The 18606-nt window shown below is 50.9% G+C and overlaps 2 protein-coding genes across 6 annotated transcripts in view; one reads left to right on the plus strand and one right to left on the minus strand.

Moving 5' to 3' along the window:
• FBXL2 (F-box and leucine rich repeat protein 2) overlaps positions 1-18606 on the plus strand; it is a 134893-nt gene that overhangs the window by 110822 nt on the left and 5465 nt on the right. For 2 of the 4 annotated variants that reach the window (XM_053904082.1, XM_053904084.1), the window contains one exon: positions 303-1406. In XM_053904082.1, coding sequence (XP_053760057.1) covers positions 303-410 — 108 coding nt within the window. In that variant the 3' untranslated portion in view covers positions 411-1406. Of the gene's footprint in view, positions 1-302; positions 1407-18606 lie in introns of those variants that run through there. The other 2 variants (XR_008422656.1, XM_053904083.1) reach the window with 2 other exon arrangements.
• The window catches only part of UBP1 (upstream binding protein 1), a 51007-nt gene continuing 34956 nt past the window's right edge, over positions 2556-18606 (minus strand). For both annotated transcript variants that reach the window (XM_019418576.2, XM_019418577.2), the window contains 8 exons: positions 16018-16121; positions 14117-14171; positions 13771-13864; positions 10769-10859; positions 9888-10003; positions 7374-7516; positions 6611-6662; positions 2556-4294 (listed from right to left, as the gene is read on the minus strand). In XM_019418576.2, coding sequence (XP_019274121.1) covers positions 4257-4294; positions 6611-6662; positions 7374-7516; positions 9888-10003; positions 10769-10859; positions 13771-13864; positions 14117-14171; positions 16018-16121 — 693 coding nt within the window. In that variant the 3' untranslated portion in view covers positions 2556-4256. The remainder of the gene's footprint in view (positions 4295-6610; positions 6663-7373; positions 7517-9887; positions 10004-10768; positions 10860-13770; positions 13865-14116; positions 14172-16017; positions 16122-18606) is intronic.

Consider the following 18606-nt stretch of genomic DNA (forward strand, 5'->3'; position numbering starts at 1 on the left):
GAGTGTGGCTTCCCCTCCCCCCGGGCAGTTCACCTTGTTTTCTTGAATGCGCTCTGAGCTTTGCATCTCCCTCCCAGAGCTGCCCCAGGTGCCAAAGCTGTGAGGCCCGTGCTCGGTCTGCATCCAGGGCTGGTGACGACACCGGGGCACGTATTCTGTGCTCTTTGGAAGGTGCTGGCTTAGGGGGACAGTGCGTCAGCAGCAGCTCTTGCCTGCACCGGGAATTCTCTCTGAACTATGTGCCTCTAATCCTCAGAACCCCCGGGTAGCGATGACTCCAGGTCGGGCTTTTCTGCTTCCAGGCTCAGCTCCCTCACGTCAAAGTCCACGCCTACTTTGCTCCCGTCACCCCCCCGACAGCAGTGGGAGGAAGCGGACAGCGACTGTGCAGGTGCTGTGTCATCCTCTGACGGCAGCGGCCAAGCCCAAGGCGCGAGGTGTCCCTTCCTCCAGAGAAGACCCAAGTCTTCCCGACCTGCCCCACCTTCGCCCAGATCTCTTGGTTCTCCATTGGGAAAGGCACGTTCAGGTAAAAGACTCCGGTAGGGACCGCAGTGACTCCGGTGAGAGTTTTCACCTTTATTCTGCTACGAGGCAATCACGTCACAGCCCGGGGTCTGGTGGCACGAGGCAAGAGCGGCCTCGGGGTAGCTGGGCCACACGGGAGAGGTGGGGGCCTTCTTAGGAAGTCCCGCCCTTGGCTTTGTCGGCGTTCCTCAGACCGACCGTCAGTGTTAGCACAAATCGAGCAGAAGAAATAAGCTGTTGATCTTCTACCTGATACTTAAGCCAGCGGCCTACTTTAATTCACACTGATTCCATTTTGACGGGCAGGACTTTTCCACTTGAAGACTCAATAGCAGCTTTCTCAAAGTGACTGTACTGCAAATCCACGATGCCTGCTAGTTTTGTATGTAGAGCCTTGGGTGGGAGGCAAGTTAGCAGGTTTCCACGAGACACCAAAGAAATGAGGACTCTGAACTGGGTGGGGCAGGGTCTTCACCCTTCTGTCAGCTCGTCACACACACTTTCGGGAACCGAGAGCTAAACACACACGGCTCGGAGGTCGTGTCGCTGCCCGACCAGACGGGGGCTGTGGCCCGTGCCGCGGCACGGAGCGCGTTTTCGTTATAGGAGAAGAGCTAATCACGCCATCTCTCGCAAGACCTGGGGGACCTTAAAGAAACAGAATGACGGCTTAAGTTATCTACAATATAATCAATTAAAAATAATGAATGGATGCATGTAGAACGGGTGTGATTTTTTCCAAGTTTATTTTAAAATCTTAGAAATCAAGTTACACCAGAACTATTCAAAAATTGTACACACTTAAAACTCAGATCAGTAAAGTGTTGGCACCTTTCAGACTCATAATATAAAAATGAATAAACCATAGCAATGCTTAAGTCAGAGGGTTTTATTGCTATAATCTTATGGCAGACAAATCTGAGCAAAACCACTTTCCCAACTCAGACCTTCCTAATATTATTTAAAATCTGATCTCTACTTTCCACTCTGGGCTGTCCACACGTGTGATATTAAGACTAGAAACCCGTCACCACCCTCACATTGTAAACTTCAGCGTTCATGGCAGCTGATGACCCTTCCTAGCGACCGCTCCCCACAACGAAGAGCACAGAGCTCATGGGAGGCTGCGGTGGGACAGCAAAGCCGGGGCACTTGTCTCCCCCAGACCAGCAGTCGGTCAGAGGGACCGGTCAGGAGCATTTAGGGTACAGCGGGAGAGAAGGCGGTACCTACGCGACCCCTTAAGTCACTTTAACAAGGTCTCGGAATAAGCGTTCGAGTCCTGATGACTTCAGCGCCCGAGGACACATCCTCTGGCATTCCCTGGCCGGAAGTGTGCACACACCACAGCAGTTGTTTAAAAATGCATTTATACCACTTTGGCGGCGTGACTGTGGAAGGAAGCTATTTAAGTAAACAAAGAGCAGGGAACACAGACTTGCGTCAGTGATTATAGTCTCTATTTTAAAAATTCGCATGACCAGGACTTTCTATACATGGGCTCTCTTGAGCCAGGGCACAGCCCACTGGGGTTACTGGCCTCCCTCCTCAGTGACCTGTGACCTCATTCAGGAGAACCCCAGGTGAGGTTTCCCAGAGGCACGGGCCGGGTCCGCTTCCTCTCCGTGTGGGGAGCAGTCGATGGAAAAATCTGCCGCATCAGCTTTGAGAAAACAGACCGAAGAGAAAACCACACGACGGGCCTCACCTCTCGTAACATCTGGACTTCGGTGTGCTCAGCACATGCCCGGAACCCCTCAATTCTGGACTCGAGGGGACACGGTCAGGAACTAGGGTTTAAATGAGACACGCGTGTGCAAAACAATCGGAAAACATTTATTTTACTGAAATGTATACATCCTACTATTAAAAAACCAAAGTAGCAAATTTGCTGGTGCCATAATTTAACCTGCTTCACTGGGACAGACTAATTTTCAATGCTGCTTGGTAGAATTGCAAGTTCGATGAGCTTTTAAAGTGTTTTCAACCCCATTTCTAACACCTGATGAGGAATTCGAAATAGCACACAGCATTAAATGACATTTATTGTTCCGTATATCTTGAGACTCAAAAAGGAATGCTAAATAGACAAGCAGAACTCTAAAAACAAGAGATATGCTCACTTCTTTCCCAAGTGATTGGTACAGAAAACATGTGTTCATACAAAAGCAAAGGGAGATGACAGAAAGGAACGTTCCCCCGCTTCAGGGTCTACAGAGTTACAGATATTTTCAAACTAAAGATGAAAGTATTTAGAGACCGTGCGTCTTAATCCCCTTGAAGAATAAAACACAAACCGTCAAAGCTTTTTACCCACTGAAGTGGTCTGTCTTCTGGGAGGGATTTCAGAGTCCAAATTACTCCTATTTCTGCCCGAACAAAGATAAGAATCGACACGTTCAGAACCCAGACAGCCGGGCACGTGGACAGAGGTGCTATAGCTTAAAGGGGAGCCGAAGTTTAAAAACACGGTCTGCTCCACCACAGGTTTCACAGGCGCCTGCTGGTGCGTGTGGGGAGGGAAGCGAGAACGAGGAGAAAATCGCAGAAGCCGTGGACTCCCTTTGAGAGACAAGCGTTTGGTTTTGTGGAAGACGCACCCTTCTTAAGAAAAAGAGGCCATCATGTGGCGTGGCAAAAAGCCTCTCAAATAATCACCAGAACGTTTACCATGATTGTACTAGAGCTCAATATCTCAGAAGCGTGGGCAATTTTTACGGCACAATTTAGTGTTTCATTTATGACATCTGCTTTGCCGCGATAATTTCAACTCATTGATAACAAAGACCCCTCAACGGCAAGTCAGAAAACTACCATAGTCTTCCCCCTCCCCGGGGCACCTGGTTCCACGGTCTGGGGTAGGGCTTTAAAAACACTTAAGGACAGGACGGTTCAGAGCAAGGAGGGACGGGGTGGTCGGAAACAGGGAAAGGGAGGAACGCCACATGAGTTTAAAAGGCATGGGGGCTTCAAAAATAAAAACCAGAAACAAAATGCTAAAGATGGAAGCGGAAGCAAAAAGGTTTTTCGAGAAATCTGTGACGAAGCAGAAACACAAAAGTCTTTGTACCTATTAGGATTTACACTGATCCTCTCACCAAGGTACTCTTGATAACGCAGTTTGCTTCACACCCGCCTTCCTGGCTCGGGTCTTCCCCGATCTGGCATGATCCCGTCACACACACCCTTACGTGATTTCTTCCGAGAAGGTGCCAAGACTCTTACCTGACCACCAATCACGGCGTCAGCACGTGGCTCTGCAGACAGACTCCGTGCTGGTTCCACGACGGCACTGTCCCCCACCCCCGCCCCGGGTCGGCATAAGGTTCAGGCAATAAAAGCCGAACTGGCACAGAAAGGTAAATGCCCACGGTACGTGTTTACATTCATTTCCAAACCGCATACAGTGTAAAGAGCCAGCAAAGGCTGCTTCTAGAACTGTACCTACTGGCCTCTGCCAGAGACGCAGGCAGCCGGGCCTGCGCGTGGCCCCCGGAGCTGCACGCGTGCCGTCCCGACGTGCTCACTCTCACGAGGATGCTTGGCTATGGCAGTGACAGTGAGGAGATTCGCCTCTCATACAGCTCATTAGAAAGGTCATCTTGTGTTTTCAATATGAAACATTTCATACGGTAAAATCCAATCCCAAGACTTCTTGGATTCAGTCTTCACACACTTTTAAGCGTGACTTTATTTGGTACTGAATACAGTTCAGACTAAGTAAGACATCACTTCAAAACTATGTGGATACCGTCACCATTCTCTGCTGTGGGAAGAGGAAAGGCACGTTACACACAACTCCTTTCGCCAGGCCTAGGAGAATCCAGACTATTAAACCGAAACTCCTAGAAAGCTACACCCTCCCTTCCCAGTATTTCTGGAGAAAAACACGGACACCTTCCCTTTGATTTTGCTTTTTAACATCCGGCCCATATGCCCGTCGGCGCCCTGTGCCCATGCCGCTGGGCAGCTCTGGGGTGCTTGGGGGATCCAGACCAGGAGCCAAAGTGACGGAAGCAAGGGGGCGGGGGCTGGCGGCAGAGCAGGTGACGACACCGGGCCGGGCCGGAGAACGGCCACTCCACACAACCCACACAGACCGAGGGCCTCCGTCCCATCTTTTCTGGAAATAATTTCTTAGCTCCTCAGAGGCCTGTCTGAAACATTCTGAAAATATCGCTACTTTTGTCTGATGGCCTAGTGTGTCTTAGGAAACAGCAAGAAGCGGTACAGGCATTCATCAAGGAACGAAAGAAACTTTCTCGTGGGGACGAAAGTCTGAGAAACAGGGTGAGACTGGAGGGGACGGCCCGTCACGTCTGACACGAGCGACAGCCATGGCCGTCGTGAGACCCAAACATACAACTGGACTACGGCTTTCCTGTCGTAGACGATTTGAGCTCCGCAGGGGAAACGCCGCACAGCTTTCCCTGCGAGAGCCGAGCGCGGGAGCAGCGGCCCGAGGTGCCGGGACAGTGAACGATGGAGCGAGCCGGCCTGGTTCAGGCTACCCTGGCGGTGGCTGACGGCAAACGCAAGGCACCAGCACAGGCGAAGTCACCCCTTCGGTGCTGGTGTGGACTGTCCCTGCAGGAGTGACTTCCAGGAAAGGGGGACACAGGAAATCTCGGCTCTCTGGGATACAGCTAAGGCTGGGTTTAGATCTTAACCCACCAGACTTATTTTAAAAGTCTCTTCTTCACATACTATCATTTTGCATTTAGAAATCCCCTCCTGGGCGTCTGGGTGGCTCAGCGGGTTGAGCATCTGACTTCAGCTCAGGTCATGATCTCATGCCTGGTGAGTGCGAGCCCCGCGTCGGCCTCTGTGCTGACAGCTCGGGGACTGGAGCCCGCTTCCGATTCTGTGTCTCCTTCTCTCTCTGCCCCTCCCCTGCTCACACTCTGTCTGTCTCTCTCAAAGATAAACAAACATTAAAAAAACAAACAAACCAAAAATCCCCTCCTTTAACCCCCCAGGTGGAACTCACCTGAGCCCCCTCCGGGCCCTCCTTCCATATCCTTTCCCTAAATGACCGCAATCCTTTCCACAGCTTGCAGCCACTGCTGATGTGCCGAAGGCTTCCAAATTACATCTCAAGTCCAAGCCTCTCCCGCCAGCCCCAGACGGGGACAAATCACTGCCAAGTTGACCTTCCCGGCACACCTAAAACGGGACTCTTAACCGCTTCCCTGCAGTCACTCCTGCCTCTCTCCTGGGACCACAGTCTGTCTGCCCAGCGGCTCTTACAGGAGCCACAACTGCCCCTCCCCCAGTGTAGAGCCCAGCAGGGCCCTGCCCATAAATGTGTCAGACTCAGGTGACCTCTCCTGCCTCCAGCTTCGCCCCATTCTCATGTCTCCAGAGATGCAAGAGTGGAAGAAAAACCAAACTGCATTTACACAAATACTCCTTTGTTTAAACAACTTCACCGACTTCCCAATGCGTTTCAAACCAAATCCGCCGTGCCCAGGTCCTACACACCCGACCGACACCTCCCACTCTGGCTCCACCTGGTTCACGGGCCTCTCACACTGCGTGGCCTTCTCTCAGGTTCGCACGCACCCTCACATCGCCTTGGGGGGTTCCCCAGGCGGGCAGCTCCCCTCACTGCTCAGTCTCAGCATTATGGACACGACACCCCCTCGCCCAGCCGCTCCTCCATGTTCCCCAACCCAGCTCCTCCCAAAACACAAGCACCCCTACTTTCCCACTCCGTCACGGCACCTACGAGATTTCGTAATGATGCGCATCTGTCGGCCAATTCTGGTTTGCTTTCCGCTAGGAGTTCCATGAGTCTGCTTTGGTCAAGACCTTTCTAGCACCAAAAGCTGTCTGATACAAGGTGCTCGGTAAAATGTGGCTGAAGTTTTTTTTCCCTAATAATCTAGGACTGACTCCTTTTCCTTATTTGCTAGTTTCCCTTACAACCACTGGAAATTCTCTTGATTCGTTTTTATAAATCTTCTTAAAACTCTTAAAACCAGCATTTTCAAAAGTAACCACACAAGAGGACAACCGATTACAGGCACACGCTTTCATGATTCCAGCATTTTGAGACACATGCACTCATGCAAAGTACCTTTTACTGTGAAGAATAAAAAACAACTCTCATCTTGAAAGTTCTGAACCATCTAGAAGGATAAAGCAGATAAATGATTAAGATCCAACTGTCTTTTCTGAGCTGATTAGAAAAGAGTAAAATTAGAAGCTACAGGAAAATGTCAGAATCTATGTATCGTTGCACACAGAACTCAGTGGTAAAAAAAAAAAAAAAAATGCCTTCACGAAGGCAGTGTGAGGTAGTCAGAGTTTACACCTGCTGCACTGGGCAGGACCCCATGCTGACGACGCTTGCCCATGACTAGCCCCTGAGACATTGAAACAGCTCATCTGACCCCCTGGGAGCTCCCCCACCCCCACCCCGGGCCCTGTGAATAATGACTCTTAAGAGAAAGTCCCGGTGTAAGCACTCTTCTATCACCTACTTGTCACTGAACACCAGGGACACAATAACCTTAATGTTTTTAAAAATTAGTCATCAAATAGTGGACAAAAGGAAGATACATCCAAACGCCTCCCTGCATAAAACGGGCCAAAGCCCTGCTAACCCCAAAGTTCCCCGGTGAACGTCTAAGGGGTGAGGGGTGGAGGTGCCTGAGCCACGGGTCTCCTGGATCTGTAGTCCTTATGTCACCAGGAGACCCAAACTCTTGTTATAAATTCTTACAGATTTGATCCCAACTCCGAAATTGATTCTCAGGAGTACTTGCACAAGAGACCGCAGGATTTCCCATAGTTCTTCCACGAGACAGAGAAAGTGTGCAAAAGCAAGTTCAAGTTACCTGGTCGCTAACAAGAATGTGAATACCGGTGGGACCCTGTCTGTAGACCTGGTTAATTTGGTGGAAAGGAATATTAAACACCAATGCAAGTTTTCGAGCAACTTCTGAAGCAACCATTTCTTCCAAGTAGATCGCATGATAAACTGAAATAAAAAAGAAGAACAGCATTTTAGCAGTAATCTTTGATCTGTTTTCCACCTCATCCATAGGAAGATCATCACCCTTTCAAAGTAGTAAAAACCATACATATACAAATTAAAAATGGGAACTAGTATTTCTTTCCCCCCCCATTACTACCTGCTGAAATCTGATACTGTAGGAACTGTGCTGGGGCTCCTAGCTGGCTCAGCTGGTAGGGTGCACGGCTCTTGATCTCAGGGTCATGAGTTTGAGCCCCACATTGGGGGTGGAGATTACTTAAAAATAGGTATAGAATTTTAAAAAATTAACTATGCCGCACAAACAATGTAATAACCATTAACTGTAAACTGTACGAGAGGATCTAAGGTTTTCATTTTTCTTACAGGAATTAACTGCAAATGGGAACAGGGGACTTTTTGGAATGTTGGGACTCAAACTCAATAGCGGTAATGGCTGCAAAACTCTAAATTTACTAAAAATATCCTGAAATGGTTTACTTACAATGGAAGGATTTTATGGTATATAAATTACAGCCGAAGAGAGCGGTTTTCAAAACCGCCACGTGTTTCTAACAACATATAAGAAGAACCAACCCTGTCACTGTTCTGGACTCAGTGATCCTACTACTGGGAGTTTACCCTAAGGAATAAAAGCTGCCCCCCGTCCCCCTAAAACCAATAACCGCGTAGAAGACCCACACAAACAGCTAGGGACGTGGACGGTGAAAGCTCCTGCTGTTTCCGAGTCACAGCCACGGGCCACCCAGGGTCCTGTGTCCCTGCCACGTGGAACCCCACAGCAGCTGTCACGTGCACAACACCCAATCCCTCTGCAGTGAGCACGGCCCCTGTAGGTCCCACTCGGCCCCAGACCCCAGGCAGTGCTAGAACTTGGCTTCCCAGAACAAGGGGGTTTTCTTGTGTTTACAATAATGGAAACCTCTGCTAATTACACATTACGAAAAGCCTAGAATGTGGAACTACAATTAAGGAAAGCACAGAGCCGATCTAGAGCGGAGCCCCCGAACTACAGCCTGTGTGAGCCAAACCCTGCCCTCACTTGCTCTTTTCAAAACCACCGTGTGGCCCCATCCATCGCTACATACGGTCTGTGGTGGGTTTGGGGCCACAGTGGCAGAGCCGGTGGGAAAGAGATCCCATGGTCCACAAAGTGGAGACCTTTACTACCTGGCCTCTTATGAAAGTTTGCTGGAAACTTAGAAAACCCTTGATGAAGGGCTGAGATGGCCGCTGTTTCCACACATTCCTCCACAAACACTTTCCCAAGTATGACGGGCCTGACTCTGTGTATGTAAATGATACACAAAATCTCGATGATACACGGAGAGCTCCTTAGAATTTTATCCTGTCAGACAAAGACTTTCTTTCTTTAGTCTTAAAATTCACAGCTTTAAAGTCAAATGGAAAATGGAAAAGCTCACAAGAGTGAGGCTTTCCTTGGGATTTTTCAAACACGGTGTTTCTCAGAGCGCGACCCAGTATTCGGGTAAACGACTGCCACTGTGGATGCCATAATACAGTTCTCTCCGGAAAGTCTGGGGTGTGCTGCCCTTGATTTGGAATGTGGGAAGGAGGAAGTATTACCACACACCCAACCTTACAAATGAGAAAACACATCCTTTAAAAGAACTGCGTTTGCTTTTAAGGGCCACACACAGAAGAGGAGAGAAGGGCCGAGATTCGTCTCTGCTCTACAGCGATCTCTTACACAAGTAAGGAAGCTCTAGGCTGAGAAGCCCACCCATAATGGCATCGAGTGTGTTTACAGTGTCACAAGCACAGGGAGCCACCCAGCGCTGGCCAGCTGCCTGTCGGAGTCCCGACACAAGTCCACGTGCTTAGTACTGTTATACACGCGAATCTTTGCACATGGGATATTTTAAGCTCCGCCCCCCAACCCCCGCCAAGCCAGTCAGTAAAACAGAGGGAAAAAACAAAAGAGAAACCTTCCTGTTTTCTCACCAAGCTGCTGCCGTCATATTCACCGTTTCAGTAAATGTGAGATGCGGGGAGGAATAAAGGCCAGCAAAACTCCAAAGAGCACTCGGGCTGGTCTCGCTTGTTAGGTACTTCTGGCGCCAAGGGCCACACGCAGAGGAGACGGAGGTGTGGCGGAAACAGCCGACAAGGGCGGCTGGTGGTGGCCTCCCGCCCCCCCCCCCCCCCCCCCCCCCAGGCCGGGCCCCACACTGCCGCCTCTCCCTGCTGTCGGGACTCCGAGCGGCTGGGCAGTCTCGCCGGGACCAGGGTCACGGCCCCGCTCGGGGCCCTCCTGCTCCCACCGCAGTGTCGGAGAGGGAGGGACGGGAAGGCACGACGCCCTCAGTGCCCACCAGTGCCCATCGGTACCCACCGTAGGGTGTCCCGCCGCTGCCCTCGCCTCCGCCGCCCGCCAGCTGCTGCCCCTGCAGCGGGGAGCCGCTCGGCTGCTCCTGGCAGACATAGATGGTCAAGCGGGGCCTCACCGACCTGCAACCAGAAGAGGCCACTCGTCAGCCCAGAGCCCAGGGGCAAGGCCGCCCACAGCAGGGACAAATGACCACCGGAGTCTAAGCTCTATCTCCTTAGGAGGGCTTTTCAGCATTATTTCATTACACGAAAGAATTCACGAAGAAAAAGGTAAAAACGCACCCCTCACACCAACTATCACAGGTGGTCTAATCTCATGATCCAGACTCTAAACCATCGACATGGTCTGTCAGATGCCGGTAAATTTAAGTTTCAAGATTAACTCGGCAATTTCAAATCATAAGATTCCACTTCAATGGAATTCTCGTACCACAAGTCTAGAAACAGCAACGACAGTAAATGGGCCTTAAGAGCCAGAACAATTTACAATTCCATCGTTCTCATTCACAATTACGAGTTTACGTTCTAGCAAGTGTTCAGTAGTAGTCACCTGACCTTGGAAAACCACGGATTCTGTACCGCTCACCTAAACGAGAAGTCTGTGTTCTTGGAGACGAACCCAGCGGTCTTCAAGAACTCAGTTCCGCCCGTGTGCATTCCTACCGTCTGACAGTCTACTCCGCCCCCGCCAGTGCCTGCCTCGTATCTGGGCCCACCCTGGGGGTGCACACAAAACGGTCTTCTTGCGAGCACGATGGGGCCCAGGCCCCGCAGCACACAGGCACGCGCCAACCTGCCACGGGAACACGTTCTGCCCGAATTCCCCACAAAGAAGGGTACGTCTTGACTTCAAGCAAACCGTTCCTTTTAAACACAGTACTTTACCTTGACTTGAGTGAATTATAGAGCCGAATGCCATCGGCTGCACCACAAATTTGTACTAAATCCTCCTTTGTCAGTTTTAGTAAGTCGGCACCTGGAGAACAGCAAAAAGAGAGATTCTTCTCAGAGACGCGGAAAAAACAAGCAGGACTGGCCGCTTGGAGCACCTGGCTTCAACACAGTGAACCCCCCCTCAAAACCATCGCATCGTGGCCTCCATATACCCGCACACGCAAACTACACAAACACAAGAGTGAGCATACACAGTCCCTGTCCCAGAGAGCCTAAAACAAACGCTTCCGTGTTCCAGGAGCCCAGCTGGGATGCCTGGGTGGCTCAGTCGGTTAAGCATCCGACCTGGGCTCGGGTCATGATCTCACAGTCTGTGAGTTCAAGCCCCGCCCCAGCCAGGCTCTGCGCTGACAGCTCGGAGCCTGCCTGCTTCGGATTCTGTGTCTCCCTCTCTGCCCCAACCTCACTCATGCTCGCACGCGGTCTCTCTTCCTCAAAAATAAACAAAAACAAAAACAAAAAAAAAAAAAAAAAAAAGGAGGAGTCCAGAGGCCCAGAGGCAGGTGAATCGGATCGGTGAGCGGGGCCTTCCAGGGCTGTCTGGTCCTAGTACGTGACTTCACTGCCCGCCTTGTTTTGGCTATCTGGCAGTTGTGTGGATAAACAGGATTCTGACCCCAGATAATTAACCTTGAGATCACAACAATAACGTTTTATTTGACAAGAAGAGGAAATGGAAGTCTCAAGTTTTGGGGACCCACCCAGTCACTCGAGATGGCAGCAGAGCAAGGACTCGGCCTCTTCGTATCGCAACACGCACTGTAAAGTCAGGCCCCCTGCAGCCTGTCGCCGCAGCCGGTCTTAACACGAAGCATGGCACAGAACTGCACGTTATACCTTAAGAACTAAGAACTCCCCCATAAATCACTGGTGAGCGTAAGTGTCACGGTATCCGAGATCTGCTTTAACATAGGACACAAAAGGGGAGAGGGAGTGGTAGAGAGCAAGACTGACCGAAGGCCGGGACGGTTACGTGGAGCTTCATCGTCCTCTACCCTGTGTGTCTGAATGTGTCCATGATCTTGCTCCCCCCACCCGCCCGCTATTAACACTCGAGATTTAGTTTATTGGTGGAACTGAAATGCCCTCTGGGATCAAGGCATGACTTCCCTGTAAAAAAGATCCACTTAGGTATGACACAAGATAACGGAGTTGCCTTTTCTATTTGAACACGAAAGCCTGGCAACTCTCCGGCTTATAAAAGACCAGAGAAGCCCGGCTCCGTGAGGCGCGAGCCCCGGTGGCGTCGCCGGACGGAGCGAAGACACACTGGCGGCTTCCCGATCTCTCCGGGGCCCACAGCCGTGCCCAGAGACGCTGTGCGTGCATCTCCTGGACGTGCACACGGAACAGGACGGACGCTCGCGTGCACGGCCTTTTCCGGAGGTGAATGCCCCGGGGCTCAGAGCCGGTGGCCTCACCCTCCTCCCCGGCCTACGGCCAGGAAGCTCCAGGGCAAGGAACAGCGGGCGGCCGAGCCGCGTGAGCGCCACTCACGGTGAAAAGAGCTCAAGACTCTCCAAACAGAAACTAAGGCCCTCCCGGGGTTCCTGCTGCCAGGGCTTGCGGTATGTGCTTCGCTCTTCGTGTGTCTTCCCACGAGGGTTCCAGACGCATCTTCCCCACACACGCTAACACTTTTAAATTTCCAATTTCTCACAGATAAAAGGTACAGTCATACAAAAATGTGGCTACCAGCCAGCAAGACTTTCATCCGGTAGTTTCATTTTAAAGAGACAAGGAGCTACACGGGAATGACTGATCGTGCACGGCATGCGGCAAGGGGCTGACAGAACAGAACCCGTCTTTGTGAAATCAAGCTCTCCCCTGGGCCAGGTGGGCGCACGCACAGGCCTGTCCTCTCCAAAGGCTCACGCCGTGGCCCCACGGCCCTGCGGGCGAGGCAGAGTCACCACAAGGGTACCGCGGCCCGGGGATTCCCGGGGCGTTTAGCCAGGGTATGGTCGTTAGGCACAGGGTCCCAGGGCCACCGACGCCGGGGAAGTGCTGGTCCCGCCCCGTGTGGCGCATCTATCAGTGTCCCTCTGAAACAGGCTTCCTGCTGCACCGCCTGGAGAAAGCCCCGCTTGGCCCCTTCTAAGAGCCCGTCTGCGTAGCTCGCTCTGCAAGAAGACACTTAAGTGTACAAAAACCATACCCGAGTAGATTCACATCTCATACTACTGCACAGCCAGAAAGAGGAATAAACTATCGATACACCCACTCGGAGGGACTCAAGGGCATTACGCTGAGGGGCGGGGCGGGGACGCCAACCACAAAGGTCACATACAGTGTGATTCCACCTACATCACAACATTCTCGAAATGACAAAATCCAAGAGACAGAAAACAGATTAAGGATTGCCAGAGTAGGCACGGTGGGTGAGGGGTGCGGTAGCACGAAGGGAATCCTCGTGGGGCTGGTGTAACTCTGTATCCTAACTTCGGTAGTGGTTATACGAACGCACGCTTGTGATAAGATGACACAGAACCATACAGACTCATTACGCCCACGCCAATTTCCTGGTTTTGACGTCGTACTAAAATTATGTGAGAAACCTAGCGAAGGGCATACAGAACATCTCTGTACGATCTTTGCAACTTACTGTAAAGCAAAAATTATTTCAAAATAAATTTAATAGATTTAATAAAATGAAAAGCAATGCACAGAACCATATACACCTGTACCAAAAGGCAGGCACGTAAGACTGGTGAAGCCACGGACTGTACCGAAGTCAGTTTCCCACTACAAGAGGTATGCAGGGTGTTACCACTGGGCAAGGCCAGGTGACAGGGACGCGGGACTTCCCAGTACGTGTTGACAACTTACTATGAATCCAGAATTACTTCACATTTTTTCTTAAAAATTAAGGTTAATGAAAGTCCAGAAACAAGTACAAAACACTCATGTACACACACGCGCACAAAACATACCTGAAAAATTGGAAAACAGTCTTGTGTAAGAAGAGAATCTGTTTTTGAGCAGCCATTGTTGTGTTTCCTGGATCGTGGCTGAAGGCTGAAGTTGCTATTAACAAAGAAAACGAACATAAACAGAAAAAACAATTCAAACTTAATAAAAAATAATCCAAGTCCCTGGCATGTTGTGAAGAACATTTAAACAAAACACAGAAACCCTGCAAGTTTAAAGTCCAAGAAGACCCAAGAGGAGCACAGGTCTGACTACCCAGAGACCCGAACAATGACTCGCGGCCCTGGAAGAGCCTTAAAAACGCAGGACCCTTACAGCCTCTGACGGTTTCAGGACAAAGATACTTACTTCACTAGAGGGCTGTGAAACTCCATCTCCCTGATGATTTGGGGAAGAAGAATTGCTAGGGAGAACGGAAGGAAGGAAAGGAGGATTATTACACACATATTTTAAATCAAGACGTTAAAGGGTGAATTTACCCTAACACTGTGGGACAGAGCATATAATCTGCAAATTAACAACGTTGGCACCACCGGTCAGGGAGTGAACAGGACGATGAAATTAAGCCAGGAGGCTGTTTAATTCGCGCCTCCTCCTTCTCCAGCAGTTCTAGTAAGAACTTCCAGTTTTAGGAAACATTATCTCCAAGGGCTTCATGAAAATGAAGGCTACGCATTCATTTTAGTAAGGAAAAAAATATGAGAATCCAAGATGAACAATTTGAAATTAACTGCAAAACACACACACTTTACTAAGGAGCTACAAGAAATGGTATAATGACCCTAAGCCAACACGGAAAGTATCCGTTAATTAACACATTTATCCATCATTAAAGACGGGGACAGTCAAGGCAGCGGAAGGAACAAACGGGTGCCGCTGTCCTCGGGTTCCTAAGGGAAAATGAAAGCAAAGGCAACTCCACAGAGAGGGTGGCGCCTTCCTGGTCCTGTGCTCTGCCTCCTTTCTTAGCATCTGTCCTTCAATCACTTCAGTTCTGACACTGACTGGTGACTGTCCTTCTGGACCCACTGGGATGGGGACGGCTCCCGGAAGGTGCGGGAGCCCACATCCCGCCCCCGAAGTCATGACCGTCACGCCACCCAAGAGGACTCGGGACCGGGCTGTGACAGCAGAAGGGCCCCCACATGGGGACACACCAGTCCCTGGTCTCCCCGACGTTCCTCCTCTTACAGCGCAAACATCTACGAGCTGAGCTGCCCACCAGTCTACTCCTCTGCTTGTCTTCTCATCAGACCCTGTCGCAGACCGGGTCCCCGTGTTCCCTCAAAATGCGGATGTTGATCCCCACGCCCCACTCCCTGCATGACCGCACAAGGAGGCGGGGCTGTGGGGCAGGGACCAGGAAGGCGAGGTCCCACGGGCGTCCGCTCCATGGCGTGAGGACACGGGCGGCCGCCATGGCGGAGGGCCCCCGCCAGAGCCACCCAACCCCACGCTCCCAGCTCCACGACTGCGGGAGACGAGCTTGCACCGTCTCTAAGGCCCCGGGGGCTGGTGTTCCCTTCACGGTGGCCAGGGTGGACCGCGACGGACCGCGTCGGGGCAGCCAGGGCGGAAGGAAGAGAACCTCTCCCTCGGCAGTCTCCTGTAACTTTCCTTCCCAGCGAGAAGCTTCCGGCAACAGGGGACCTCCGATGTGACCCGCCGGCATGAGCTCTGCGGCACCCCCACGCACAGGCCCCGGGGTCTCAGGTGCAATCCCAACCGAGAGGAACATGGAACGAGTCCACCGTCTCCGGGTCTAAAACCACAGTAAGGTTTTAGACACGGAAAGCTCTTCAAGTTTAAAGACTCACCAATAAACACAGTGTGTGTAGCAGGAGGGCAAAGGAACAGGGCAGAAAACAGCCCTGATATGGTGCGATTCAAGACCAATGTACGTCCTAAGAAAGGCAATCTCAACACCTGCAAGCCCGTTCCACCGTGGTAACTCACTGTCCTTCTCTATCCAGGACTCCACTAATGTTCCTTCTCTCTCACCTAGGATGTATCTGGAAAACGCCCCCTTTCCTACAACTTCCACAGTTGTGAACGTGTGAGGCACCAGGGCTGAGAACGGAAAGGCCAGCAGGCAAGGAAGAGACGACTTTCCTCTCAAACCGAGGCGGCTGGACCCCACCACTAAAGACTTCAGATCCGTGTCAACGAGCAGACGCCGTCAACCAAGGAGGGGACGCGAGGGGGCACGGCCCGGGCCGCCCCGGGCGCACGCCGGCACGAAGCAGTACCTGTCTGGGACGCTGCACGTGCCCTGCTGTGGGGAGGTGAAGGCGGGCGCTGTGGAAGGGCTGCTATTCACGTAGGCTGTGGGGGTGTCGGGCCACGGAGAGCACTAAGGACAGAAACAGAAATCAATCAGCGAGCTGCTTTTAGAAGTGTACGCAAGAAGTATTTCTGCAAGTGACTGTCTAGTCTGGCCAAATGCAAGGTCATAAAACACAAGACACTTGACACTCATCAAGGAACCTCACAGAAACATCAAATTTACTGCCGCGTGGCCTTTACGTGCCACCTGCGTCTATGCACTGACTCATCACAGGGAAGGCCTGAAGTGAGGACAGCAGCGAAAACGTATGCAGGCATTCGAAATGTACACTTATGCACAGCCGGCTTTCAAGGCCCCTCCCCTTCCTCTGTAGCAAGGGTCTCGCAGGCACCTATCAAGGTTTAGGAACCGCAGAGGCAAGGACGGTTCGTAAGCATCCGACACGTATGGTGACCAGGACGGTGGCTCTGTCCCCCTAGTGCTCCTCTGCTCTCCTGCCCAAGCAGCACCCTCACCAGTACCCGCTCGCCTCCCGGGTTCCTTTAAGGTTAACAGTCCCCAACCAAGCGAGGCAAGGCAGGCCTAGCATCGAAACACACCGACTGTGCGCGGTGCTGCCTACGGCTCTCTACCGGTCTACACATGTCTACACACGCTTCTGGCTTCTCTTTTCTGAAAGGGGCATGGTGAACTAGGACAGCTTTCGGCCTAGGCACCATTCTGACCACAGACAGAGCAAAGACACAGACACGCGCCATTACGATTAGGAGAAGTGGAAAAGCTAAGTCAAAAGTGTGCTGAGCAGGTCAGGGCAACCAAGTAGGAGCTTCAAACCTGAGCAGGAGTCCACCTCACTCCCTGACAGGGTCCCTAGAATGAGTCCGTGGGAGGACGCCCTCGGTTGCCAGGCCCCCTTCGCAATCACCCTTCTCACGTTTTACACAAAAAAGCCATCATGTCTCACCACGGCCAGGGGACAGAAGACCCGCCCCCAAACAAAGCAAAAGACCAAAGATATCGGGATAAATCAGAAAGTACATGACTCTAAAACAATGCTTCTGTTTATGTCGGGTAGTTTTCAACTCCTTGCCTTCCAACGCTTCAGGAATACCTAGCGTCAGCTGACACCTACTCAAGTAATCGACCGGATCATAAAAAACAGGTCACTGGGATTTGGGGCAAATGACTCAAAAGGAATTGCAAGACCTGAATGACACCACTCGAAGAAAAGTAAGCACGTCTAAACAAAGTTTCTAAACAAGGTTGCTTTTCTCTACAAAAAAAAAAAAAAAAAAAAAAAAAAAAAAAAGACAAATGCAGAATGTGACTGCGTTCCGCCCTGTCTCCTCCTTCAACAGGCATTTCCAATAACATTTCTATTTTTACATTTAACAACTGTTTATTAATAATTGTATACTTTGTTGTTTTGATAAACTGGTACCAACAGCAAGTAGCTGGCTGGCTCAGTCAGGAGAGCACACAACTCTTGATCTCTGGGATGTGAGTTCAAGCCCCACATTGGGTGTAGAGTTTACTTTCAAAAACATTTCTCAACAGACTTAAGAGCCTTATGGTCAGAGAAAATATTAAATTTCAGTTTGAATAAGTCTGTCATAAAGAAGTAATTAGGGTGATCGTTAAAAGATTTTCAGGCGTAAGAGTCTGTCGTATTGAGATGAAATTATTTATGGCAAGTGGAAGAGAAAACAGATCAAGGAGGAAGAATGGGATAAAATTTCAGGCATAACTACAGAGCTCCATCATGAACTTTTTATTTAACATTTATTTCTTTTTGAGAGAGAGAGAGACGGAGAGGGAGAGAGAAAGCGAGCGGGGGAGGGGCAGAGAGAGAGGGAGACACAGGATCCCAAGCAGGCTCCCGGCTCTGAGCTGTCGGCACAGAGCCCAAAATGGGGCTCGAACCCACGAACCGTGAGATCATGACCTGAGCCAAAGTCGGACGCTTCACCGACTGAGCCAGCCAGGTGGCCCCATCATGGACTTTTTAAATGAACAACAGTTGGGTGTTAAATTGCTATGGTATTTAAATTCGGCAGGATACACTTCAAAAAGCAATGTCATGGTTGTATCTTAAATCGACCACCCATTACGTGTCCCCTCAAAAATGGGAAAATTGACCAGAGTGTTCCAACTACTACCAACTTTCACAAAGAAATCTCATCTGCCCAGACAGCACCACTGAACTCACCGCATGCACAGCAATTTCACTCTAAGTGGCCTTTTACGCATCAGTGCCCGCTCCCCTGCAACTAGGCCGCTTCTCTTTCCAGCTCTCAAAGTAACACCGCCTCATCTTGCAGTCGGAGGAGCCCAACTGGCAGATCCAGCAAGTTCTAGGTGTCGCATGTTCACGGTCCTCTCCGCTGCCTGGAAGACGGTTCCCTTGCCGCACCATAAAAACTATGACCATGTTGCACAACATGCACATCTAAATAGGGTAAACCGTTTAGTACTAAGTCTCCCCAAATCCGTTCATCACTGCCAGCTGTCTGAGGAAATGAAGCCATCAAAAGCTCCAAGTTAACGCGGC

The sequence above is a fragment of the Panthera pardus genome, unplaced genomic scaffold (assembly GCF_024362965.1).
Source record: "Panthera pardus isolate Hobbes unplaced genomic scaffold, ASM2436296v1 HiC_scaffold_16, whole genome shotgun sequence".
NCBI classification, from domain to species: Eukaryota; Metazoa; Chordata; class Mammalia; order Carnivora; family Felidae; genus Panthera; species Panthera pardus.